The 20,377-nt window shown below is 44.2% G+C and overlaps 1 protein-coding gene across 4 annotated transcripts in view; it reads left to right on the forward strand.

Annotated features, from left to right (window-relative positions):
- The window catches only part of CLIC5 (chloride intracellular channel 5), a 156,319-nt gene that overhangs the window by 90,809 nt on the left and 45,133 nt on the right, over positions 1-20,377 (forward strand). For all 4 annotated transcript variants that reach the window (XM_041747048.1, XM_041747056.1, XM_041747067.1 and 1 more), the window contains exon 2: positions 17,973-18,082. In XM_041747048.1, coding sequence (XP_041602982.1) covers positions 17,973-18,082 — 110 coding nt within the window. The remainder of the gene's footprint in view (positions 1-17,972; positions 18,083-20,377) is intronic.

Consider the following 20,377-nt stretch of genomic DNA (forward strand, 5'->3'; position numbering starts at 1 on the left):
TTATTTATTCATGATAGACACAAAGAGGGAGAGAGAGAGAGAGAGAGAGACAGAGACACAGGCAGAGGGAGGGAGAAACAGGCTCCACATCAGGAGCCTGATGCGGGACTCGATCCCGGGACTCCAGGATCGCGCCCCGGGCCAAAGGCAGGCGCCAAACTGCTGAGCCACCCAGGGATCCCCCTACTCCAAACCTATTGATGGGACAATTTCTGTTAGAGCTGGAAACACACCTTCACATCATGTGATGATACCAAGTGGCTGATTTGAGGGCTCCTTTCTATGGATCCCAGTATTAGGATGCAAGAGCAAAAGTAGGTTTTTTTGGTGCTTGTGAATTTGAGTAGCCCAAGAGCATCATGCCAAATTCTGAGATTTACAGAAAGGATCCAGTAGAGGAGAACCATTCCTGCACCTCACTTATTTTGGAGTCACTTGGAGGTAGTTTTGTATCTTTATAAATACCACTTACTGTTTTTCCTCCGAGGCACAAAGTGGAGAATTTATATGACCGTTCTTCACAAGGAAAGGCCATTTCCAACTTCTAAAAAAAACTTTATTTATTTATGAGAGAGAGGCGGTGACATAAGCAGAGGGAGAAGCAAGCTCCCTGCGGGGAGCCTGATGCAGGACTCTATCCCAGGACCCCGGGATCATGACCCAAGCCGAAGGCAGACTCTCAACCACTGAGCCACGCAGGTGCCCCAATATCCAACTTTTTTGGAGCCCGAATAGTATTGCTTAGTGAGTACCTGGGAGCAGAGTTGGACATTATGCAGTCATCCCTTCATTTCACAGGCAAGGATACAGAAGGTGACACTGATACAATCACTTGCTCAAGGGCACATTTATCTTGCAGGACATCTGGGACCAGCACACAGGTGTTCCAGCTGCCACTGGCCAGACAGAAAGCAGGGTGGGCAATCTGTCTTTTGTAATGGTAGAACTTGTGAAAGAAAATATTGTAGGTCTTGGAAAAATTCCCTTTCTGAATAGAAACACAGATTTCATCTCAGGTTATGGCTTCCTGGGAGATGGCCTGGACCGTTGTGTGTGTGGTATAATCACTGGAGTGAGTTTATTTTTTTTTTTATGGGAGTACAATAAATAGAACATTTCCTGTCTCGGTCTGCCATTTGGAAAAGCTTTTCATTTCCCCTCTGGGCCTAGAGGATTACAAAAGACAGACTCCTTTTCAATTATAGCTCAGCCTGAGCTTGAACACACAACTCAGCCAGGATCGAGCTCAGATTGAGTTGTCTCAAGGCAGAGAAAACGAAATTGCATCTCCTTGACACAAAACCTGGCTCAGCTTCTATGTCTGTAGCTGTGAGGCTGTTTTTAAAAAGTGGAAGACGGAATCATTGAGGACCGCAATCATCACAGCACATTCTGTAAGATCTTGAAAGGAATTAGTTGGGTGGGCTTATGTGATAGGAGGCACTGGCTCGTGGGGATCTTTCCATAGTGGACGGTGGTGCGGAAGCCTTTCCAGACTATGTTTTTTAGTATACTGATTGGGGGTGGTGGGCAGGGACCAGAGGGCAGAGGGACGATTAGGGGGCTGATGTGTTGAGGACTTGCTATCTGCTAGGTTCTGTGCTCCCATTTCACGTGTGTGATCTCCCTGGATCCTCCTAGTCATCCCATGGGGGAGAAGGGGTGAGTGAAGGTGGGGATCTAGCAATACCATTTCTCTCCTGTACTTCCCCTGGGGGCTCAGCGCCTTCAGTATGAGTCTGACTTGTCTTTACCCTCAGTGAATCCTTCATATTAAAGTGGAATAAAGCTTGGTTAGAGTCTGTATACTACAATGATCAGAATTTTTCCTCCTATGACTTTAGTATTTTACTCTTTTAAGAGAGTAAAAGGACAGGTAAGCAGAGGCTAGCAGGAACTTCACCTCTAGAGATGAATTTTGGAAGGATTCAGTTCTCACAGATGCTGCGATTATGTCTGAATCACGCACATTGATGGCTTTGAGATTTCAATCGTCTCCGCTCTGCTGCAGACTCCACCCCACCACTTGTATCCTGGACAAGCCATCTGTGCTTTGTGGAGCTCTGTTGGCCTCATCTGAGACATGAAGGAGTTGCATGAGGCCTGAAGAGTCTAGGCTGGGGTGAGGGTGGGGCAGCCTTCCAACAGGAAAGCTTCTTCAATAGCTTTCTGAGGGAACATCCTGAGAATACCATGGAAAGGTGTTCGAGGAAAATTGTGGGAAGGCAAAGGCTTGAAGGGCCTGTGAAGGTGGTTAGAAGTGGTTCTTGCTGTATGTCTCATTTCTCCTGGTGCTGCAGTGATGGCTGCTGCCCTGGAGCTCTAGCTGCCTGCCTGTCAGGGTGGAGGGCCAGCCCGCAAGCTCCATCTCCTCAGCAAACACTTCCCCGAAGGAGCCAGTGTGGTTCTGGGATCTGGGAGGCTGTTGCTGGCTCATAGGATTTCTATTCAGCCAGTAGAATCCCTAACTGCAGATATAAGGCTCAGGGATATTTACCTTTTCTGAGCCATGTTTTGGCCATATTTTAGAGTGCCTTTCAAGAGCATCTTTTTTAATCGACCCACTTTATGCACAACAAAACTAAAGCTGGGCATGGGGGCTGGAAATTATTTGCACAAGATCTCACAGTTATTTGAGCCCAAACTAGATCTGGAACATAGGACTTCTAATCTCTGCTTTCTATTGCCCTCCCTTCTTTTGATTAAAGGGCTACCCCAGGAACTCCATTTAGCCAGACACCCTCCAAACATTCTGGCCAGGGTCTTACCACAAGCAAGGATCCCAAATTCATAGCACTCATATCAAAGCAAAGTTAAACATTCCTGTAGTCTCCACCTCCAGATTAATTAAAAAGGAATGTGTTTTGTTTTTAGGTCTTGCCTTTCCGACCAGCCCTGAAGTAATTTTAAATAGAGTATTTTAAATGGAAATTAAAGCAGCTTTGTGACAAGAAGTGCTTCCCATTGGCCCCAGCACTCTACTCATTATAGAAGCTCCAGCCTTAAAAGTGGAAAAGATAAGAATTGACTGGATCTCACATAGGATTTAAAAGGGAAAAAGCCCTTTTATAGTCTGGTCTCCAGACTCTGGGATGCTACTGTTACCATTCTTCCTTCTTTCCCAGCTGCTCACCTACCTGGCAGATGCCTGAAACCCCAGAACTAGAGCTCTATCCCTTCTGCTTATATCTGGCCCATAATCAATGCCAAACAATTATCCAGGATTCATTCTTTAATTCGAGTGCTTTCAGAGTTGGCTTTGAGAAATGGGGAAGACACCATGTTGGGGATGGATGGCTAAAGGGGTAAGAGACCAGGATGGCAGGAAAAGCAGACCTAGGGGACATAGGGACTCCCAGAAGATAGGCTTTTGACTGCTTTGTGGCCTCGCCTTTGATTGAGCCAACATTCTCAGACTGCAGGAAGAAAGAGAACTAGAGAATCCCTGGCTGAGTTTCCTGAATACAGCACAAAGGACAAGACCCCTTGTCCAGCTTATAAACACCCCACTCTGTAACCAAGCCTCCAGACCTGCACATATGCAGTCACTTCTGCTCCCAGGTCCTCACCCACTGTTTTGCTTGAATAAATCCTCTTATCCTTAGACTCATATCATTGGTTTGCCCCAAGACCTTCCCTGAACTCTCAGATGGGCTCCTTTGTGTTCCTACTCTACCCATGCTCTGTCACTATTTGCTCTTCACTTATGATCTGGACATCATCTCCTTACCTTTTGCTGCCTTCATGTGGGCCAGCTTTTTAAGGAAAGGGACTGGTTCTTATTCATCATTGAACTCCCAGGCTCTGCACCCAGCAGGCCCTCAGTGAAGGTACTTGTCTGACTACATGGACCACCCCCTGCCTAAGTGGTCAGGTAACTGCATATGGTTCAAGGTGAGGCTAAAGCCTCCTAGTGCTCCACACAGCCAGGAAAGCTGAAATAGGACTTGATGGGATCCTGCCTATAGAAGAGAGTCTCTGTAGCCTTTGGTGGCTAGAGGATAGTGCATGGGAAGAGGAAATGTGGTTGAGCCCATGTGACCATGTGAGAGCCTGGACCTGGTCACAGTGTTGTCTGTCACCCTCACAGAGGACCCATCTGCAGAGATCAAGAGCAGTCTTGTGTGGAGGTGCAACCATGAAGGTATGAGCTGGCAAGTGAGGTTCCTGGCACTGTGGCTGCACTGATTTAAGGTTCTTCAGATATCTTCCATCCAAAATGTGCTTTCCATTTCCTGAACAGCTCAAAATGGTGCCTTTCTTTCAGGGCCTATGCAAGGACTGGCAGTGGGGGAGCATTAGTAGAGGTGCAGGGTGGGGAAGAGGGGGAGAAGGAGGGCTGTAGTCTGATGGCATCTCCAGGACAGGAGTGTAAGGAAATAGGGAACAAAAAGAGTAAGGAGGGCCCCTGAAATTTTCCTGAGATTCTGACTGTGTGTTTGGAGGGGGCCTGGGGACCTCATTTGTCTGTTTTTTTGTTTAACACATCCTTTAGGTGGTTCTATTATATATATCCCTAACTGTGAGCACCACTAGGTCAGACGTGGCCAAGTCCAGTCCAACATTGGAATCCTTTTGAGAGTTTTGAGGAAAAAAAAAAAAGTTCTGAGCCCTACCCCAGATAAATTAAATCCAGATATCTGAGAGCAGGTCCTGGGCATGGCATTTTTAAGTGAATATTAGCCTTTTCAAGTTCTATAAACCTACTTCACCAACATATTATAAAATACTCATTTTTGCCAGAAAATTTTCCAAAGGGTCCCAGATTTAAGTGAACCTATTTAATAAATCTCATGACTCAGATGTAATGTTAGTTGGCATAAGCTTTTAATCTGTCATATTTGGGAGTTTGGGGTAGATGAGAGTTACTGAACCCAAGTGAGATGCCAGATGGCAGATTTTGTGATTTGAAATCTAAAGTCTTTCCAGACCAGCTTGTGATATTAAGATTCCATATCCCAAACTCCGCATTCAGACAACTAAAGCAGAGGGTGGGATGAATAGTAATTGAAGGATCTTTGCTATCATAGGATCCCAAATGCTAACTTTTGTGGGAGATGCGGAGTTCAGTGTCAAGATACTCTTGTCTGCTGTGAAGATTATAGCAGTTGCAGGTTCATTCCGTGAACGTAAGAGAAATGGATTCATGATCAAAAGTTGGAACTAGTATCTCTAGTATCTCAAATAATAAATATGAAATAGGTCAAGGAAGGAAAGCAACACTTTTGACAGTGGCCTGATTAAGTGGAAAACATGTTTTCTTCATTAAGACTGCTATTCTTCTGGGGCAGGCTTAGGTGAGAAGATGTCTTCAAATGAAACCCATGTGAGACAGAGTTCCATTTATTTGAGGCTGTAGATTTATATCGCTCTTTGGCTTCCTGTGCTTTGGTGTATTTCTGATGTGGGAGACTTCCAGCTTTTAGCTTTCCTGATTCAAGCATTGAGAGCCATAGTCAAGCCTGAAAGAACAGCATGATGATCCCATAAATATGTGTAGCAGAGGTTCCTGGTGATGAGAGGACATACAGGCTTCCACCAGGCTCCAGTAGAAAATCACCAGGGATTGGCCACAACCTGAGTCTCACCTTCATCCATCTATCTTCCTTGAGTTCTTGTCTTTGGCACCTGAGCCCCTTGAAAACAGTGGTTGAAGAATGTAACTCAGCACAGAAACTCAATGACTTTACAGAACACAGACATACATGTGCCCATGATCATACCTACAACTCACCCAACATGCATCCGTTTCCCTGTCTCCCTTATGGTCCATGTGACACTGTCCTCGTTTAGGAACACTTCTCTAGCCAGTGGACAGTGACCATAGTTCTTCCTGTGTTTGCTTTCTCTCCTGAATGCATTGCTTGGCACACAAAACCCTGAGCACCAAGGTATTGTTGAGTTTTTGTGCCATCAAAGAGAGGTCTACTGGCCCTTGACCAAGGCATAGCATTTCATAAAGAGGGATGTTTAATTAGCTCTTCCTAAGTATTTGTCTTCTGAAGTCATAATGACTATAACTATAAATTTATAAAGTGAAAATCATGTGTTTTATGCCTACTACCATTCAGTGGTGTAACAACCCTGTGAGGTAAATATTTCTGCCCCCAATTTGCAGATAAGAAACCTGAGGTTAAGTGGGTACGTGTTACTTGTTGGGTAACATACCACCCCAAAACTTAGTGGCTTTAAATGATGAAAACATTAATTTTGCTCATGAATCTGCAGTTCAACCAGGGCTTCGTGGGGATAACTCATTTTACTTCACTAGGTGTCATTTGGGACAACTCGAAAGCTGGGGCCTGGAATCATCTGAAGTCACATTCATTCACATGTCTGGTCAGTGATGCCACCTGTCAGCTGAGCACTCAGCTGGAACTGTCAATTGGAACACTGCACAATGACTCTTGTGCTCTGGATTGCTCATGACATGGTTTCCAAGGGCAGGCATCAAAAAGGAGAGAGTATGCCAGGCTCAATCTGTTCTTTTTATGACCTGGTTTCAGAAGTCATACATTTGACATTCTACTACTCATCCAGACAGCCATAAAGGCCCACCCAATTTCAAGAAGAAGGCAAATATGGACTCCACCTCTTGAGAGTATATGGAACTGGACATAGTGCTGTAGCCACTTTGGGAAATAAAACTTGCCACATACAGCTGTTTGATATCAGGGCTGGAATTTGAACCCATGTCTGCCTGACTCTATACCATGCCCTTTACACTATACTCCAGAACTCTGTGGAGTCAAGGACACAAGCCTGCCTCTAGTGCAATGGACTTTAGTTGTTAAATATTATACCTGGGGCTAGTAGATCAGAAAAAGCCTAACCCAGAAACAGAGGTTTGGATTTTGGGACCTCCCGGGCTTTGTGCAAATTCATGATAGGAGACCCATTCTGTCTCCCGAAACCCTATAGGGTAACTTGGAAGACATAACAGGACTGTCAAATTTGTACTTCTTGAGACACCTGGATGGCTCAGCAGTTGAGCATCTGCCTTTGGCTCAGGGTGTGCAAGGGGCCTGCTTCTCCCTCTGCCTATGTCTCTGCCTCTCTCTGTGTCTCTCATGAATAAATAAATAAAATCTTTAAAAATATATTTAAATTTATACTTCTTGAACATTTCTTGGGCTCCCAGGGTTTCATTAAGTCAATCAATCAATCACCAGTTGCACTTATGCTAACAAAAGACTTCTCAACTATCTTATTAGAAAGAGAGATTGCTTGGTATGGAAAATAGTAATAACAAAGAATACTACCTGACTTTTACTAATAAAGAAATGTCAGGTGTCTAATAACTGGCAAACTATTCAATTGAAATGAGGCAAAGTCTAGAATAATGTAGAAGGGAGTGAGAGAATGGGAGGTGGAAGTCACAAGGAAGGATGGAGCCAAGTGAACCCTATAGCATTTCAACATTTTCTCTTTTTCTTCTTCCTCTTTCATCCTTTTCCTTCTTTTCTTTTTTTTAAGCTTGGAGGTTGAATAGCATGTGTTCAGTTCTAAGAGCCAGTGTTACTGCTGACTTAGGAAGGATAATCATGTTCTTGGGGGTGGAGGAGTTCTCCAGAGGGCATCAAGCATGGAGCAAGGGGGGTGCCAGGGGGTGCGGGGGGAGGCTAACCGAGAGGCCAAGGTGAGGAAGAGGAGGATGTCAGCCAAAGAACAGGAGGGTCAAATGTGGGACCAATAGCAACAGTGGAGCACTAAGCCACCTGTGGGCCCTTCTGAGCCCAGGGCCTCATGCGGCCACACAGATGGCCTGCCCATGGAACCAGCCCAGTAGGCAGGGGGCACCAGGTGACAGGGACACTTTAAGAAGTAGGGAAAGTCAAAAGTTCTAACTGCAAGAAAAAAAAGTCAAGTAGGAGTAAATTACAAAGAAAAAGAATTGCTGAGGCCCAGAAAGGGATTGAGGATCATTTTAAAAGAGGGCGTGAAGTAGAAGCAGGACTGGCAAGAGGTTTAAAAGAGACCCATTCATTTAATCAAACAGTATGGACATGAAAGAATAAAAATAAAAAGCCATGTGGGAGTGAAAAAAGGGGCTAGGAGAAGGGGCATTGGTGTTGGGTTGGAAAGGGCAGCTCTTTCTCAGAGTGTGCGGAAGAATAGGCGGTGAATACAGACTCAGGGCAGATTGACATAGCGCTCAGGGTAGGCTGAAGGCCACTGCCAAGAGGCCTCAAGCACAGCAGTATTACACAACACAAAGAGTTGTAGGTGTCCTTGGCCCCAAAGCGACTCTCAGACCAGAGCAGAAACTACTAAGGGTCAAAGGCACCACTGGACCCTGCTCTCTTAGTAAGACCCTTAACAGAGTAGCCTTCTAGGAATGGCACCCACAAGTTCCTTTGAGAGGGGATATTTACGTAACTATATTGAGTTGTTTCTAAAACCATCTGGGGAGCTAAGGTGTTGATGACAGACACTGGATTGATGGGTTACCTGTCATAGGCAATACTTTTAAATTTACTTTGTGTGATGTTTAATTTTGTGTGTCAGCTTCGCTGGGCTGTGGTGCTCAGATATTTAGTCCAGCATTGTTCTAGATATTTCTGTGCTACAAGTGTTTTTTGGGTGAGACTAACATTTAAATGAATAGACTTTGAGTAGAGCAGATTACCTACTCTAACATGTGTGGGCCTCATTCAGGTAGTGGAACATCGGAACAGAAAGACTGACCCCCTCTGAGGAAGAGGAAGTTCTATCAGCAGACTGCCTTTGGAGTCAACCTGCTGCTCTTCCCTGAGTCTCCAACCTGATGACCTACTCCATCAGGTTATGGACTTACCAAACCTCTATGGTCATGGGAGCAAATCTCTTAAAATAATTATTTCTATTTTTAAAAAAGATTTTATCTATTTATTTGACAGAGAAAGAGAATGCAAGTATGGGGAGCAGCAGACAGAGGGAGAGGGAGAAGCAGGCTCTCTGTGGAGCAGGGAACCCCATGGGGGCTCATCCTAGGACCCCAGGATCGTAACCTGAGCCAAAGGCAGATGCTGAACCAACTGAGCCACCCAGGTGTCCCTAATTATCTCTATCTATCATGCACACACATGTATCCTGTTGGTTCTACTTCTAGAGAACCCTGACTAACGCACTTGAAATTCTTCATGTCACACTGCATAGGCTGATCCAGGCTTTATAATCCACTTTACATAAATGCTGACAGTATCTGAAGCCTCCAGTGTGTACTTGTTACCTATTTAGTGAATGAAAAATGCCCGGATGCCTATGAGTGAAGATTCACGTGGCAGCCAAGGAAAGAGCTGTTGTTCCTTCAAGGATAAAACTCCCCGTCCTCAAGTGGACCACAAACAACCAAGACCTATCCCTGTTAATGGAAGGCTTATCAACCAAATTATTATAGACCATTCAGTATTTAAAAAATCATCGTTGGGATGCCTGGGTGGCTCAGGGGTTGAGCATCTGCCTTCAGCTCAGGACGTGATCCCAGGATCCAGGATCGAATCTCGCATCAGCCTCCCTGCATGGAGCCTCCTTCTTTCTCTAAGTCTCTGCCTCTCTCTCTCTCTCTCTCTGTGTCTCTCATGAATAAATAAATCTTAAAAAAATAAAAATAAAAAATCATCATAATAAGGAATACTCTATGAGTTATACTAATAAGGAAAAAATGGGCAGCTCTAACTATTGTTATTGTATAGAAAAATTCTTTCTCTTTCATGTAATGGGAATCAGTTTATTGCTCTATATATGAGTCATTTTATATCCAAAGAAAGTTCTCTTTCTGTGGCCTTTGTCACCTTGATACTCTTTCCCATAAGATAACAACCAGCCTAGTGTGGCAGAAAGCTACAAATCAGAAATCAGGAATTCTATCCCTGATTCTGTCATGGCACCAGGCTGTGCAACCATAGACAAGTCGTTTAACCTTTCTGGGCTTGTTTGCTGACCAATAAAATGAAAGAGCTAGACTATATCATCCCTGAGTTCAGTTCTAACTTCATTATTATAGAATTTTTATTTCTAAACTTGAAAAACTTGCCTAATCACCTGAGTCTGGGGTTAGTTTTCATGGGCCAAAGCAACAAAAAGTTGAAATGTGCCATAAATTAATTTTCTGGACAAAATTGGGGTTTCTCCATCTAGGACTTATCTTTGCTAGGTTTTTAAATGAATCAAACCAAGAGCCAAAAAATACTGCATTCTGAAATATCAGACATGTAAACATCTGTAGTACTCTGGGCCCAACCAAGAGAGAGAAACCATGCAGTAGTTTAAACAGGAGAAGTTTAACATAAAGTATAACTATGATAAATAGTAACTATGACATCTATGAGAATTCTGAAGCTATAGGAAAATAGCCAAGGAAGGGGTTCAACTCTCATTGGAGGGAGCAACTGGGTGGCTCAGTGGTTGAGTGCCTTCCTTTGGCCCGGAGCATGATCCTAGGGTCCTGAGATCGAGTCCTGCATCAGCACACAGGGAGCCAGCTTCTCCCTCTGCTTATGTTTCTGCCTCTCTCTATGTGTCTGTCATGAATAAGTAAATAAAATCTTTAAAAAAGCTCACTGAAGAAGTACTGGTCAGCCCAGTAAAAAAGCACAGAAGCTCTCTGGTTTGGCCAGGCCAAAGCTGGTCCAGAATTGTTAGGGCAAGTAATAGGCTACTGTCCAGAGCTCAGCTGGGGAACAGGTGGTCAGCAATGGTGTCATAGGCATAAGTGGGAACCAGGTGGTAGCAGGAGGAGGAGGAGGCCTTCAGGCCACATGAGGCTTGCAAAGTAAGCATCACATCTGTGTGGCCATCCTGAGCAGAGGCATGCTCTGTACAGGCTCCATGGAGGCTCCTCTGGCCACAAAGTGCCAGAGGGATCACATTCTGGGCTGTGGCTAGGGCAGGCTCTGCTGGATGTCATCACACCCACACAGCTGCCCCCCAGCCTTCACCAGAGACAGGAGAAGAGCCTCTTCCTTCTGCAGGGTCCCTCCAGTGCTTTCTCCTAAGAAAGACACCATTACGCTCACTGTAGAAATGTTGAAAGGAATTTCCCCCTAATCTCATAAAACATTTCCTACAGCTTGCATTCAGAGCTGAGAGACAATAAATTGATAAACAACATATAGCTGTCGAGTCCAAATGCCATCTGACCATTGTCTGCTATTCCCTCTTGGGAATATTCCTCTCCAAAAATTCCTCCCTCTTCCAGACCCTGGTGCCCCCAAGTGACTTGTTTTTAAAAAAGGTTTATTTATTTATGATAGACCTAGAGAGAGAGGCAAGACACACAGGGAGAGGGAGAAGCAGGCTCCCTGAGAAGCCGGAAGTGGGACTCGATCCAGGATCACACCCTGAGCCAAAAGCAGATGTTCAACCACTGAGCCACCCAGGGGTCCCCCCAAGTGACTTTTGGACAGTCATCAGCTTCTTGTGCGGAGACAAAGCTCTGTGTACCTGGTCCTTTCGTGGGGTGTCTTTAATCAACGGTTCTCAAATGTCGCTCATGACCTCTTGGTGTCCCCAAGGCCCTTTCAGGAATTCTGGGAGGTCATACCCATTTTCAAAGAAATGTAATTTCTCCCTGGGGTCGAAATTTCATGCGTACAGCTACCTGTGTTTTAGCACAAATCAAGGCTGTGGTATAAACAGTACTAGGAGTCACGTGCATGCAGGAAAAAAAGAAGCCAGTCTTATTTATGAATGTCCTTGATGAAGCAGTAAAAAGTATATAATGTAATAAAATATCAACCCTTGGGTATATGTCTTTTAAACATTCTGGCTGATGAAATGGGAAATCCACATAAAGCTGTTGGGCTGAATTCTGAGTACAACGGTTGTCGGAGGAACAGCCCTTGCTTGATTGAGTGGTGAGCTGAACCAGCCACTTCTCTCATGGAACAGGGTTTTTACTTGAAAGAGCAAGTGGCAGACAAACTGTGGCTTTTCAGGCTTGGTACTTGCCAGACATTTTCTGGAAAATCAGTGAAAGAGCTTGTTAGTTCCAGGATACCAACTGACAGGATTTATTGCCTATGATAAAACACAAGCTTTCAAGAGAAAATTAGAATATTGGGAAACACATCCCTGCCACCGTGCATTTGACGGCTTCTCTGAAACTTCTCGGATGAGCTTAGTGATGATATTAATGAATGAAATATTTTGACATTGTACGATGACATGTATCAGCATTTGGAAGATCTGCATAGCTCAGTGAAATGCTATTTTCCAAATGACGAATTTGTGACATAAAACAAATCATTCATGGGTGAAAGATCCATTCATAGTGTGAGATAGATGAATGGGTTTTAGTGGAACAGAAGAACTTCACTGATAGGGTTTCAAATTCCATCTACCAACGAGGTATTAAGAAACTACCACTTGAGTTTCGGTATGGTATTAAAGAAAAATGCCCAGGATTATCTGAAAAAGCTATTAAATTACTCCTCCTTTTTCCAACTACATATCTGAGTGACGGCAAATTTTCTTTTTATACTTCAACCAAAAAGCAAAAGATTGAATGCAGAAGCCAGCTTTGATTAAGTCAGACATTAAAGATTTTGCAAAATATAAAACAATACTGCTCCTCTCACTCAATTTCTTTTCTTAAAAAATACATTTCCTTTATTTCAAAGTATTACTTATGTTAATGTACAATATGTTTATTATCATTGCTATCATTATATTTAAAAGAATAAGTAAATGACTTTAAAATATTTTTTAGCTTTCACTTATAATACAGTAAATACAAAAGCTCTTTGGGATTCTCAATGATCTTTAAAAGTATGAAGAGTTTTAAGACCAAAATGTTTGAGGATTGCTGTCTTAAATAAATCCCCATTAGTCACTTAAATTCACAAAATTTATAAATGCAATGAAGGAGGTCAAGAGAGGAAGGTGACTTTATTACTCAAGGTCACACAGTGAATTAGAGGCAGAGATACGTCTAGATCCATGATCTCCTACTACAGTGTGTTATACAATCCAAACTTTCTCGCCAGGACCCTCTTCAGAGTGCAAACATCACAATTTTGAGATACTCAAGCCCTAAATAGGGAGCAATACCATCCTCCCCTCAACATGCATCAGCTCAGACACCGACAGGCACCAGCTAAATTTCAGGCACCTGTGCTTGTTGCTGCTGAGAGCAAAGTAAATAAAACATGGCCCATGTTTTGGAGGTAACCAAGCTCACCCTTTAGAGGGAGGACTATATGAAAGGCAATATCTCATAGCAGATAACCTCACCTACCTGCAATATAACATGATGTATATTCATACTACCTACATAATTACATCATGCCATTATTTTTTTTAAAGATTTTAATTTATTTACTCATGAGAGACATACAGAGAGAGAGAGAGGCAGAGACACAGGCAGAGGGAGAAACAGGCCTCATGCAGGGAGCCGGACGGGGGACTCGATCCCGGGTCCCCATGGTCACGCCCTGGGCTGAAGGTGGTGCTAAACCGCTGAGCCACCCGAGCTGCCCACAACATGCCATTATTATATCAATATTGCATATCATATGAGTTTTATTATATACATAGCATATAATATAGTAGAATAGAACTCATAGTAAATACGGAAACAGGCAGTACTTTGGGGTCACAATTTTGTGCATGTACCCTAGGCCCATGGCAGAGCAGAATTGTGAGCTTGGGAAGTTTTGCCACCAGCTGTATACCATTCTCCTGACACTTTCTGACTTGCATTAGTTTTCTAGGGCTGTCATAACAAATCACCATAAACTGGTTGGCTTCTCTCACACATGACACACACATTTATTCTGGAGGCTAAAAGTTTGAAATCAAGGTGTCAGCAAGGCCATGATCTCTTCAAAGGCTCTAGCGAAGGATTCTCTTCCTCATCTCTTCTTGTTTCTGGTGTGTCTGGCAATACTTGGTGTTCCTTAGCTTATAGATGCAGGACTCCCAATTTCTGCCTCTGTCTTCACATGAACTTCTCTCCTGCAGGTCTGTGTTCAAATTGCTCTTTTCTTATAAGGGCATCAGTCATATTTAGGGCCTGTCCTAATCCAATATGACCTCATCTTAACTCGATTACATCGGCAGAGACCCAAATAAGGTCATACATGTTCTGGAAAGACATGAATTTAGTGTGAATTGGGGGCATTATTTAACCAAGTACACTGTGTGCCTGCCCAGGCTTCATTGTTCACCACCTCTTTGGAGCATCCCTCACAATTTCCCTCACACATTTCAGGACCCAGCATCCCATTGAGCCTCACCTGGCCATTTCCTGTTGGTGTGTTGAGTGGTTGCCACAAGCTCCCATCGTTTACCTTATGAGTCTAACACAGGACTTACCTGGGCCATGTAACTGGTAACTTGTGAAGGAGGAAAGAAAGAAGGTAAACAACTCAATAGTAAAAAAACAAATACCCTGATTAAAAAAACAGGCTAAGGACTTGAATAGACATTTCTCCAAAGGGGATGTAAAAAGCCAACAGGTATATGAAAAAATCTCTACGTCACTTATCATCAGGCAAATGCAGATCAAACCACAATGAGATACTACCTCACACCTGTCAGGCTGGTTACTATCAAAAAACCCAATGTCAACAAGCAGTGCGGAGGAGGCAGATACACTGGGACCTGTGTGCACTGTTAGTGGGAATGCAATTGGAGTAGCTGCTATGGAGAACAGTATGGAGGTTCCTCAGAAACAAAAAACTAGAACTACTCTATGATGGAGCAATCTCACTTCTGGGTATTTATCTAAAATAATTGAAATCAGGATCTTTTTTTTAAAATTAAGATTTTATTTATCTATTTGACAGAGACAGAGAACACAAGTAGGCAGAGTGGCAGGCAGAGGCAGAGGCAGAGGGAGAAGCAGAAGCAGAAGCAGGCTCCCCACTGAACAGGGAGACCTATGTGGGGCTCAATCCCAGGACTCTGGGGTCATGATTTGAGCCTAAGGCAGACGCTTAACTGACTGAGCCACCCAGGTGCCCCTGAAATCAGGATCTTGAAGAGTTACTAGCACCTCCCTCATGCAGCACTATTAGCCATAGCCAAGACGTGGGAGGAGCCTAAGTGTCCACGGACAGATGAATGGATAAAGAAACTACCTGTGGTGTACGCACGCAGTGGAATACTGTTGAGCCTTAATACGGAAGGAAGTTCTGAAAATGCTACACAATGGATGAACCTCGAGGACATGATGCTAAATGAGTTGAGTTAATCTCAGAAAGACAAACATTGCTCGATTTCATTCATATAAGGTCACTAAACTAGTCAACATCATAGAATCAAAGAGTGGAGCAGTGGTTGCCAGGGCTGGGGGGAGGGGAAATGAGGAGCTGCTATTCAGTGGGAATAAAATTTCAGGTAAGCAAGGTGAATCAGCTCTAGAGCTCCGCTGTACAACGCTCTGCCTGTGACCAACAGTAATGTATTGTCCCCTTGGAATGTCTTAGGGAGTAGATCTCATGTTAAATGTTTTGGTCACAAGAAAGGAGAAGAAAAGAGAAAAGAGAAAAAAAGAAGAAGCTGAGAATCCTTACATGTTATTTCTATTGCTCCTTTAGCAATTTTCATTTCCTGGGCCTTGCATCACAATTTACAACGTGATAGTTAGTTTCCTGGTCTAGAGTAATTTATGACAATAGGGAAAGTGTGGGAAGCTGTGAAAGCCTGAACCCTTTGCTTCTCTGGCACAGCTGTGTGCACATGGGCTGAAGGGTGCGGTGTGCACACCACTCCCAGCATTGTCACCTTCAGCTCTGTGACCTGTGGCCACTGGGTTACCTGTTTGGGGCTTTAGATTGGACTCCGGGCATGGATGCAGGAGCTCTGCATCTAGAACCAGATCACCTGGGTTCAATCCAGGGACACTTAGGCTGGTCATTTCCTTTCTCTGGGCCTCAGTTTCCACATCGTGCAAAAGGGTGATGATATGCCACTGCATAGGCTTCTCGTGAGGAATAAATGAGTTAATATTATATATGAAGCATTTCCAACAGTGCCCGAAAATGTAGACGTGGTTATTATTACATGATTTCCTGTCCAGCTAGTAAGAATTCCAGTATTTTACTAGTTCCTCCTTCAATTCTCTTATCACTGCCCACCCACCCCTGTACCCCTACCAGAGGTAAAACAGGTGACAGTATGTGGATGTGGCTTTTGGTTTTGGTTTTTAATTCTCTGCTTATCACTTTTAACTGGCCCTGGGGAAGATTTCCTTTGTCAGGAAGTCTTAAAGGACCAGGAACCAGGTGCCTGTCGAGTGAGTACTTCTTGGGAAGAAGGTCTGAGATAGCTGACATCATAAACTCCAGTTAGCACCAAGCTATTATTAAATTAATAGCTGCCTGTCTGAGTGTGGCTTTATCAGTAACTTAAGCTCTGTGGGTAGGTGTGGAACCCACAATGTGGCCTCCCACCTTTCAGATTTTATATAACGGAGCCCATGGTGTCTCAGCTACTCAAGAGTGGGTCTGTTTCCAGCACCGAGGAAAAGCGAGACCTGAATAAGGATGGGGCTTTTGGCGTAGTTAAGAGAGAGGTAAAATAACTGTAATTTCATAGCAATTACCTACAACCAACACCGCCAAAGGCGCCAGTTTTCCGTGATAAACCTGAGCCTCTGCTGGGAGCAATTTGCAAGGTAGAAATAAGCGCACAATTAGGCTCTCCTGTATGAAGGGGGGCATCGGCCCCTCCCCATCCAAATGCCACAGCAAAACAAACCATAGAGGGAAAAATATTGTGTTGCATTTTGGAAGTGCATTTTTTCCCCTCCTTCTCTTAAAAAAAAATCTTAATAAGCCCCCATTCCAGGATGTTGTTTGGATTGTTTGCAACTTTGCCAGGAATCCCCAGGGACCTTCACTCTCCTGGTGCTCCCTGTTGGTTGGAGAAAGGGGCCACCCATTCTGGGGGATCCACCAGCAAACTAGAGTCAATGGGTGATTTCTCCCTCTAATTGCCATGTCAGGAGCCCTTACACCACTCAGTGGAAATAATTATACAGAGATCAATTTCCCAGCCTTTCTGTTTGCTTATGTGTTTGCTGAAAATGAATTCCTTATAAAATTCATGTCTCTGCAGCCCACTCAGAAGTAAAGCTAGACTTGTCTTTCAGATGATAAAAACAAACAAACAAACCAGAAACAAAAAAAAATGTAATGTAATTTTGAGAGAGGGAAATCTAGCCAGCAGAAGTATGCAAGCCCTCAACCATGCCATCTGTTATTGTTATGTATTTGTTCCCACCTTATCCGCCAGCCAACCCCACAGAAGGCCACCAGCTCCTTAGCTAAATGCATTTTTGAATGCCCTGTCTAAATTTCCTCCAGTGCCTTGTACATAATTGAGAGTTAATGTGCCTTTATCAGGGAAAAGGATAGTTTAACAAGTGATGGCTTATTGACACTGAGGTCAAGGATGAGTCATAGCTCAGGGAGCTATTGATTCAAATATTGAGTCTGCTATCTAGACATAGAGAGATGAGGTCAGAGTCTGAGGTATTTGTACTTATGATATATCATGGAGCAAGGGCTAAAGGGTAGAACAGAGTAAACTAGAGAGGAACATAGTTTGGCTAGGTATAGCCAAAGGAAAGCATTTCTAATTGTTAGAACTACCCTCAGAATGGACGGTGCATGGAGATATTAAAGCATAAACTCAATGATTACTTGGAGGTATAGAAATTGGTGGTCCAACATCATTTATTTGGACTGTGTGATGTTGCAGGTCTCCCTGTACCCTGAGATGCTAGGGTTCTATGGTTTCAGAAAGCTTTGATACATAATCACCATGCTGGGAACTCAGATTCAGTTCAGCACGTATTTATTCCGTCCTTGCTGTGTCTCAGGCATTGCCCTGCATAGACATGAGGAAGACAACAATAAGACAGGGCGACTGCCCTTCGAAGTTAGGCTGGGTCATGGCTTTAGTCAGTTCTCTGACGGGGGTATATTCCCTCTTGCTAATATGCACATGCTGACTTAGGACTCTGGTTCTCTTCTTTCTAGGCTGGAATTGATGGGGAAAGCATTGGCAACTGTCCCTTCTCTCAGCGTCTCTTTATGATCCTCTGGCTGAAAGGCGTTGTGTTCAATGTCACCACTGTGGATCTGAAAAGGTAAACGATGCTGTGTTAATGAGGGATGTGTCTGGCTGCAGGAACAGAGAACTTTCTGTGAGGGAAGGTGAAAACCTGCCCATGGCTTCCAGCAGCCTCCTGCTCACACCTCATTGGCCAGACTGTGTCTCAGACACCCCCCCACCTCCCCCTTACAAGAGAGGCACCTGGGACTGAGCATTTCTCTGCCCCAATTAACAAGGTTTGATTAGGAAGAAAGAGGGAAGGAATGGATATTGGGTATGCAACTAAGAGTGGCCAGAGGTGGACATGCATATGTTAAAATCCAGGAGTCAGCCCCTCTGGCAGTACTAGCGTCCCATCCTGGGGACCCTGGCAGGACTTCAGGTCTAAGAGTCTGAGTTTCCAGGGCATTGGCATCCAACCATTTCCCCTGCTTTGCTCTCATTTTTAGAATTCCTTAGTGTGAAAGTTCTGGATAATAGGCTGGGATGGAGAGTTGCTCACGCAGTTTTAATGGCTGTTAAAAATGCCAGGCATCATTCACTATCAAGAGCCACTCATCTCAGGCTTGTATCCTGTTTCCTGTCCTTTCAATGCCGAGTAGCTCCAGGCTCCAGGCTCACTCCCTGAGCCTTTATGGCTGCTTGTAGCCTCTTCCCTGGTGAGTTTAGCATATTCTCCACGTCACCTTTATGTAAATTATTCTATACCCATGACCCTACCACCTAGAAATCTCTAGATATTTCCACTTGCATTTTCTATTATCACTTTAAAACCCAAATGTCAAAGATTCCATCTGTCATTTCTCCTTTAAATTGGGCTCCCCTCCTGAATTCCTGTGTTCTTCCATTTTTCTAAGCACTGGAGATTTTCCAGGTCCCTTCTCTTGCTCCCTCCCTTGTCAACCAGTCCCCAAAGGCGGGGCACTGTCCCACTGTGCTACCTGTGAGCCCTCTCATCAGTTCTCAAAGCCCACGCTGGGGTAAAGTCCCATCACTGCCAGCCAGAGACTGTCTCTTTGTTTTTCCAACTGGATGTCTTCCTTCCCGGTTCCCTTGCTCTTTCTCTGATCCTAGGGTCATTATTATTATTATATTGTCCTAAGGTTATTCTTCCTAAAATAGTCCTTTAATCATGTGCCCCTCCAGCCCTCTCAGAAAAGCTCCTGATACTTCCATTACCTGTGGAATGGTGCCTGTGTCATCTGTAGCTCTTTGATCTTAAGCTTTGCCAACATGGTCTCCCAATGCTTCTCACAAGGGCCTAGCTACCTCTGTCAGCTCCCCCTCGTCCCATCCCCTTTAGCTTCCAGCCCCTGGCTAGGATGCTCCCTCTGCCTCACAGATGCTCTCCTGCCTTCCTGAATGGACAGACCTTGCTCAGCCCCCAGGTGCAGCTTCGGCTCCCTCCCCAGATCATCATCTCTGAGAGCAAGCTTGCATGTTGGCTGAGGATCAGAATGGGAAAGGAAGCCACCTCAGCATTCCTCAGATGCTTATATTGCTCTTTCATACCTGTTAACTGACCCTGCCAATGCCCATTGAGGCAGGCCGGGCAATATCCCAACTCCAGTTGAATAGGTAAGGAAACTTTCTTACTGCAAAATAATAATAATAATATTTTTTAAAAAAGGACAGAAAAGGAAAGAAAGAAAAACAGAAAAAACATAGGTATAATAAAGAGTTAAGGACTTTTTAAAATGTGTGATACGGTGACGATTAGCAATTTCAAAGAAATTTCATAAGAAATTAATTTCTTATACTGGCACCACACCATTTATTGACTGAGTGACCTTGAACCAGGTCCTTCCTTTGTCTGGGCCTCCATTTCCTCATCTGTACAATGGGGTTACAAACACTGCCTCCTTTCAGAGTGTGAGGAGGTGGTGAGGCAGGCCACAGAGGCATTTACATTCAGTACTGTGCCTGGCTCACAGCAGGAACACAAGCTGACTATTCTTAGCACCCTCCCTTCCCTCACTGAGCTGGTGATGCAGTCAGGGAAAGAGGACTGATATGGATGAGATAGTCCATAAATTCGACTTGGCAATATGGAATTAAATGCAAATTGTATCATCTCAACCATAAATGCTGGAGAAGGTCAACAAAGAGAAAGGTCTGCAACTGGCCAGCATCCCATTGGCTAAGTCCATCTGAGTAGCTACCACCATAGGCAGTCCTCCCCAGCGATTCCAGACTCCAGAGGCCACTGTTCTCTTGAGTCACAGCAGGGGCGGGGGTGGGTGGGGGGGAGGAACAAAATAATTTCTGTTTCTTTAAGCCACAGAGTGGTGATGGGTGAAAAATATAATCAGTATAGATTTCCCCTCCC

The sequence above is a fragment of the Vulpes lagopus genome, chromosome 1 (assembly GCF_018345385.1).
Source record: "Vulpes lagopus strain Blue_001 chromosome 1, ASM1834538v1, whole genome shotgun sequence".
Classification (NCBI taxonomy): Eukaryota; Metazoa; Chordata; class Mammalia; order Carnivora; family Canidae; genus Vulpes; species Vulpes lagopus.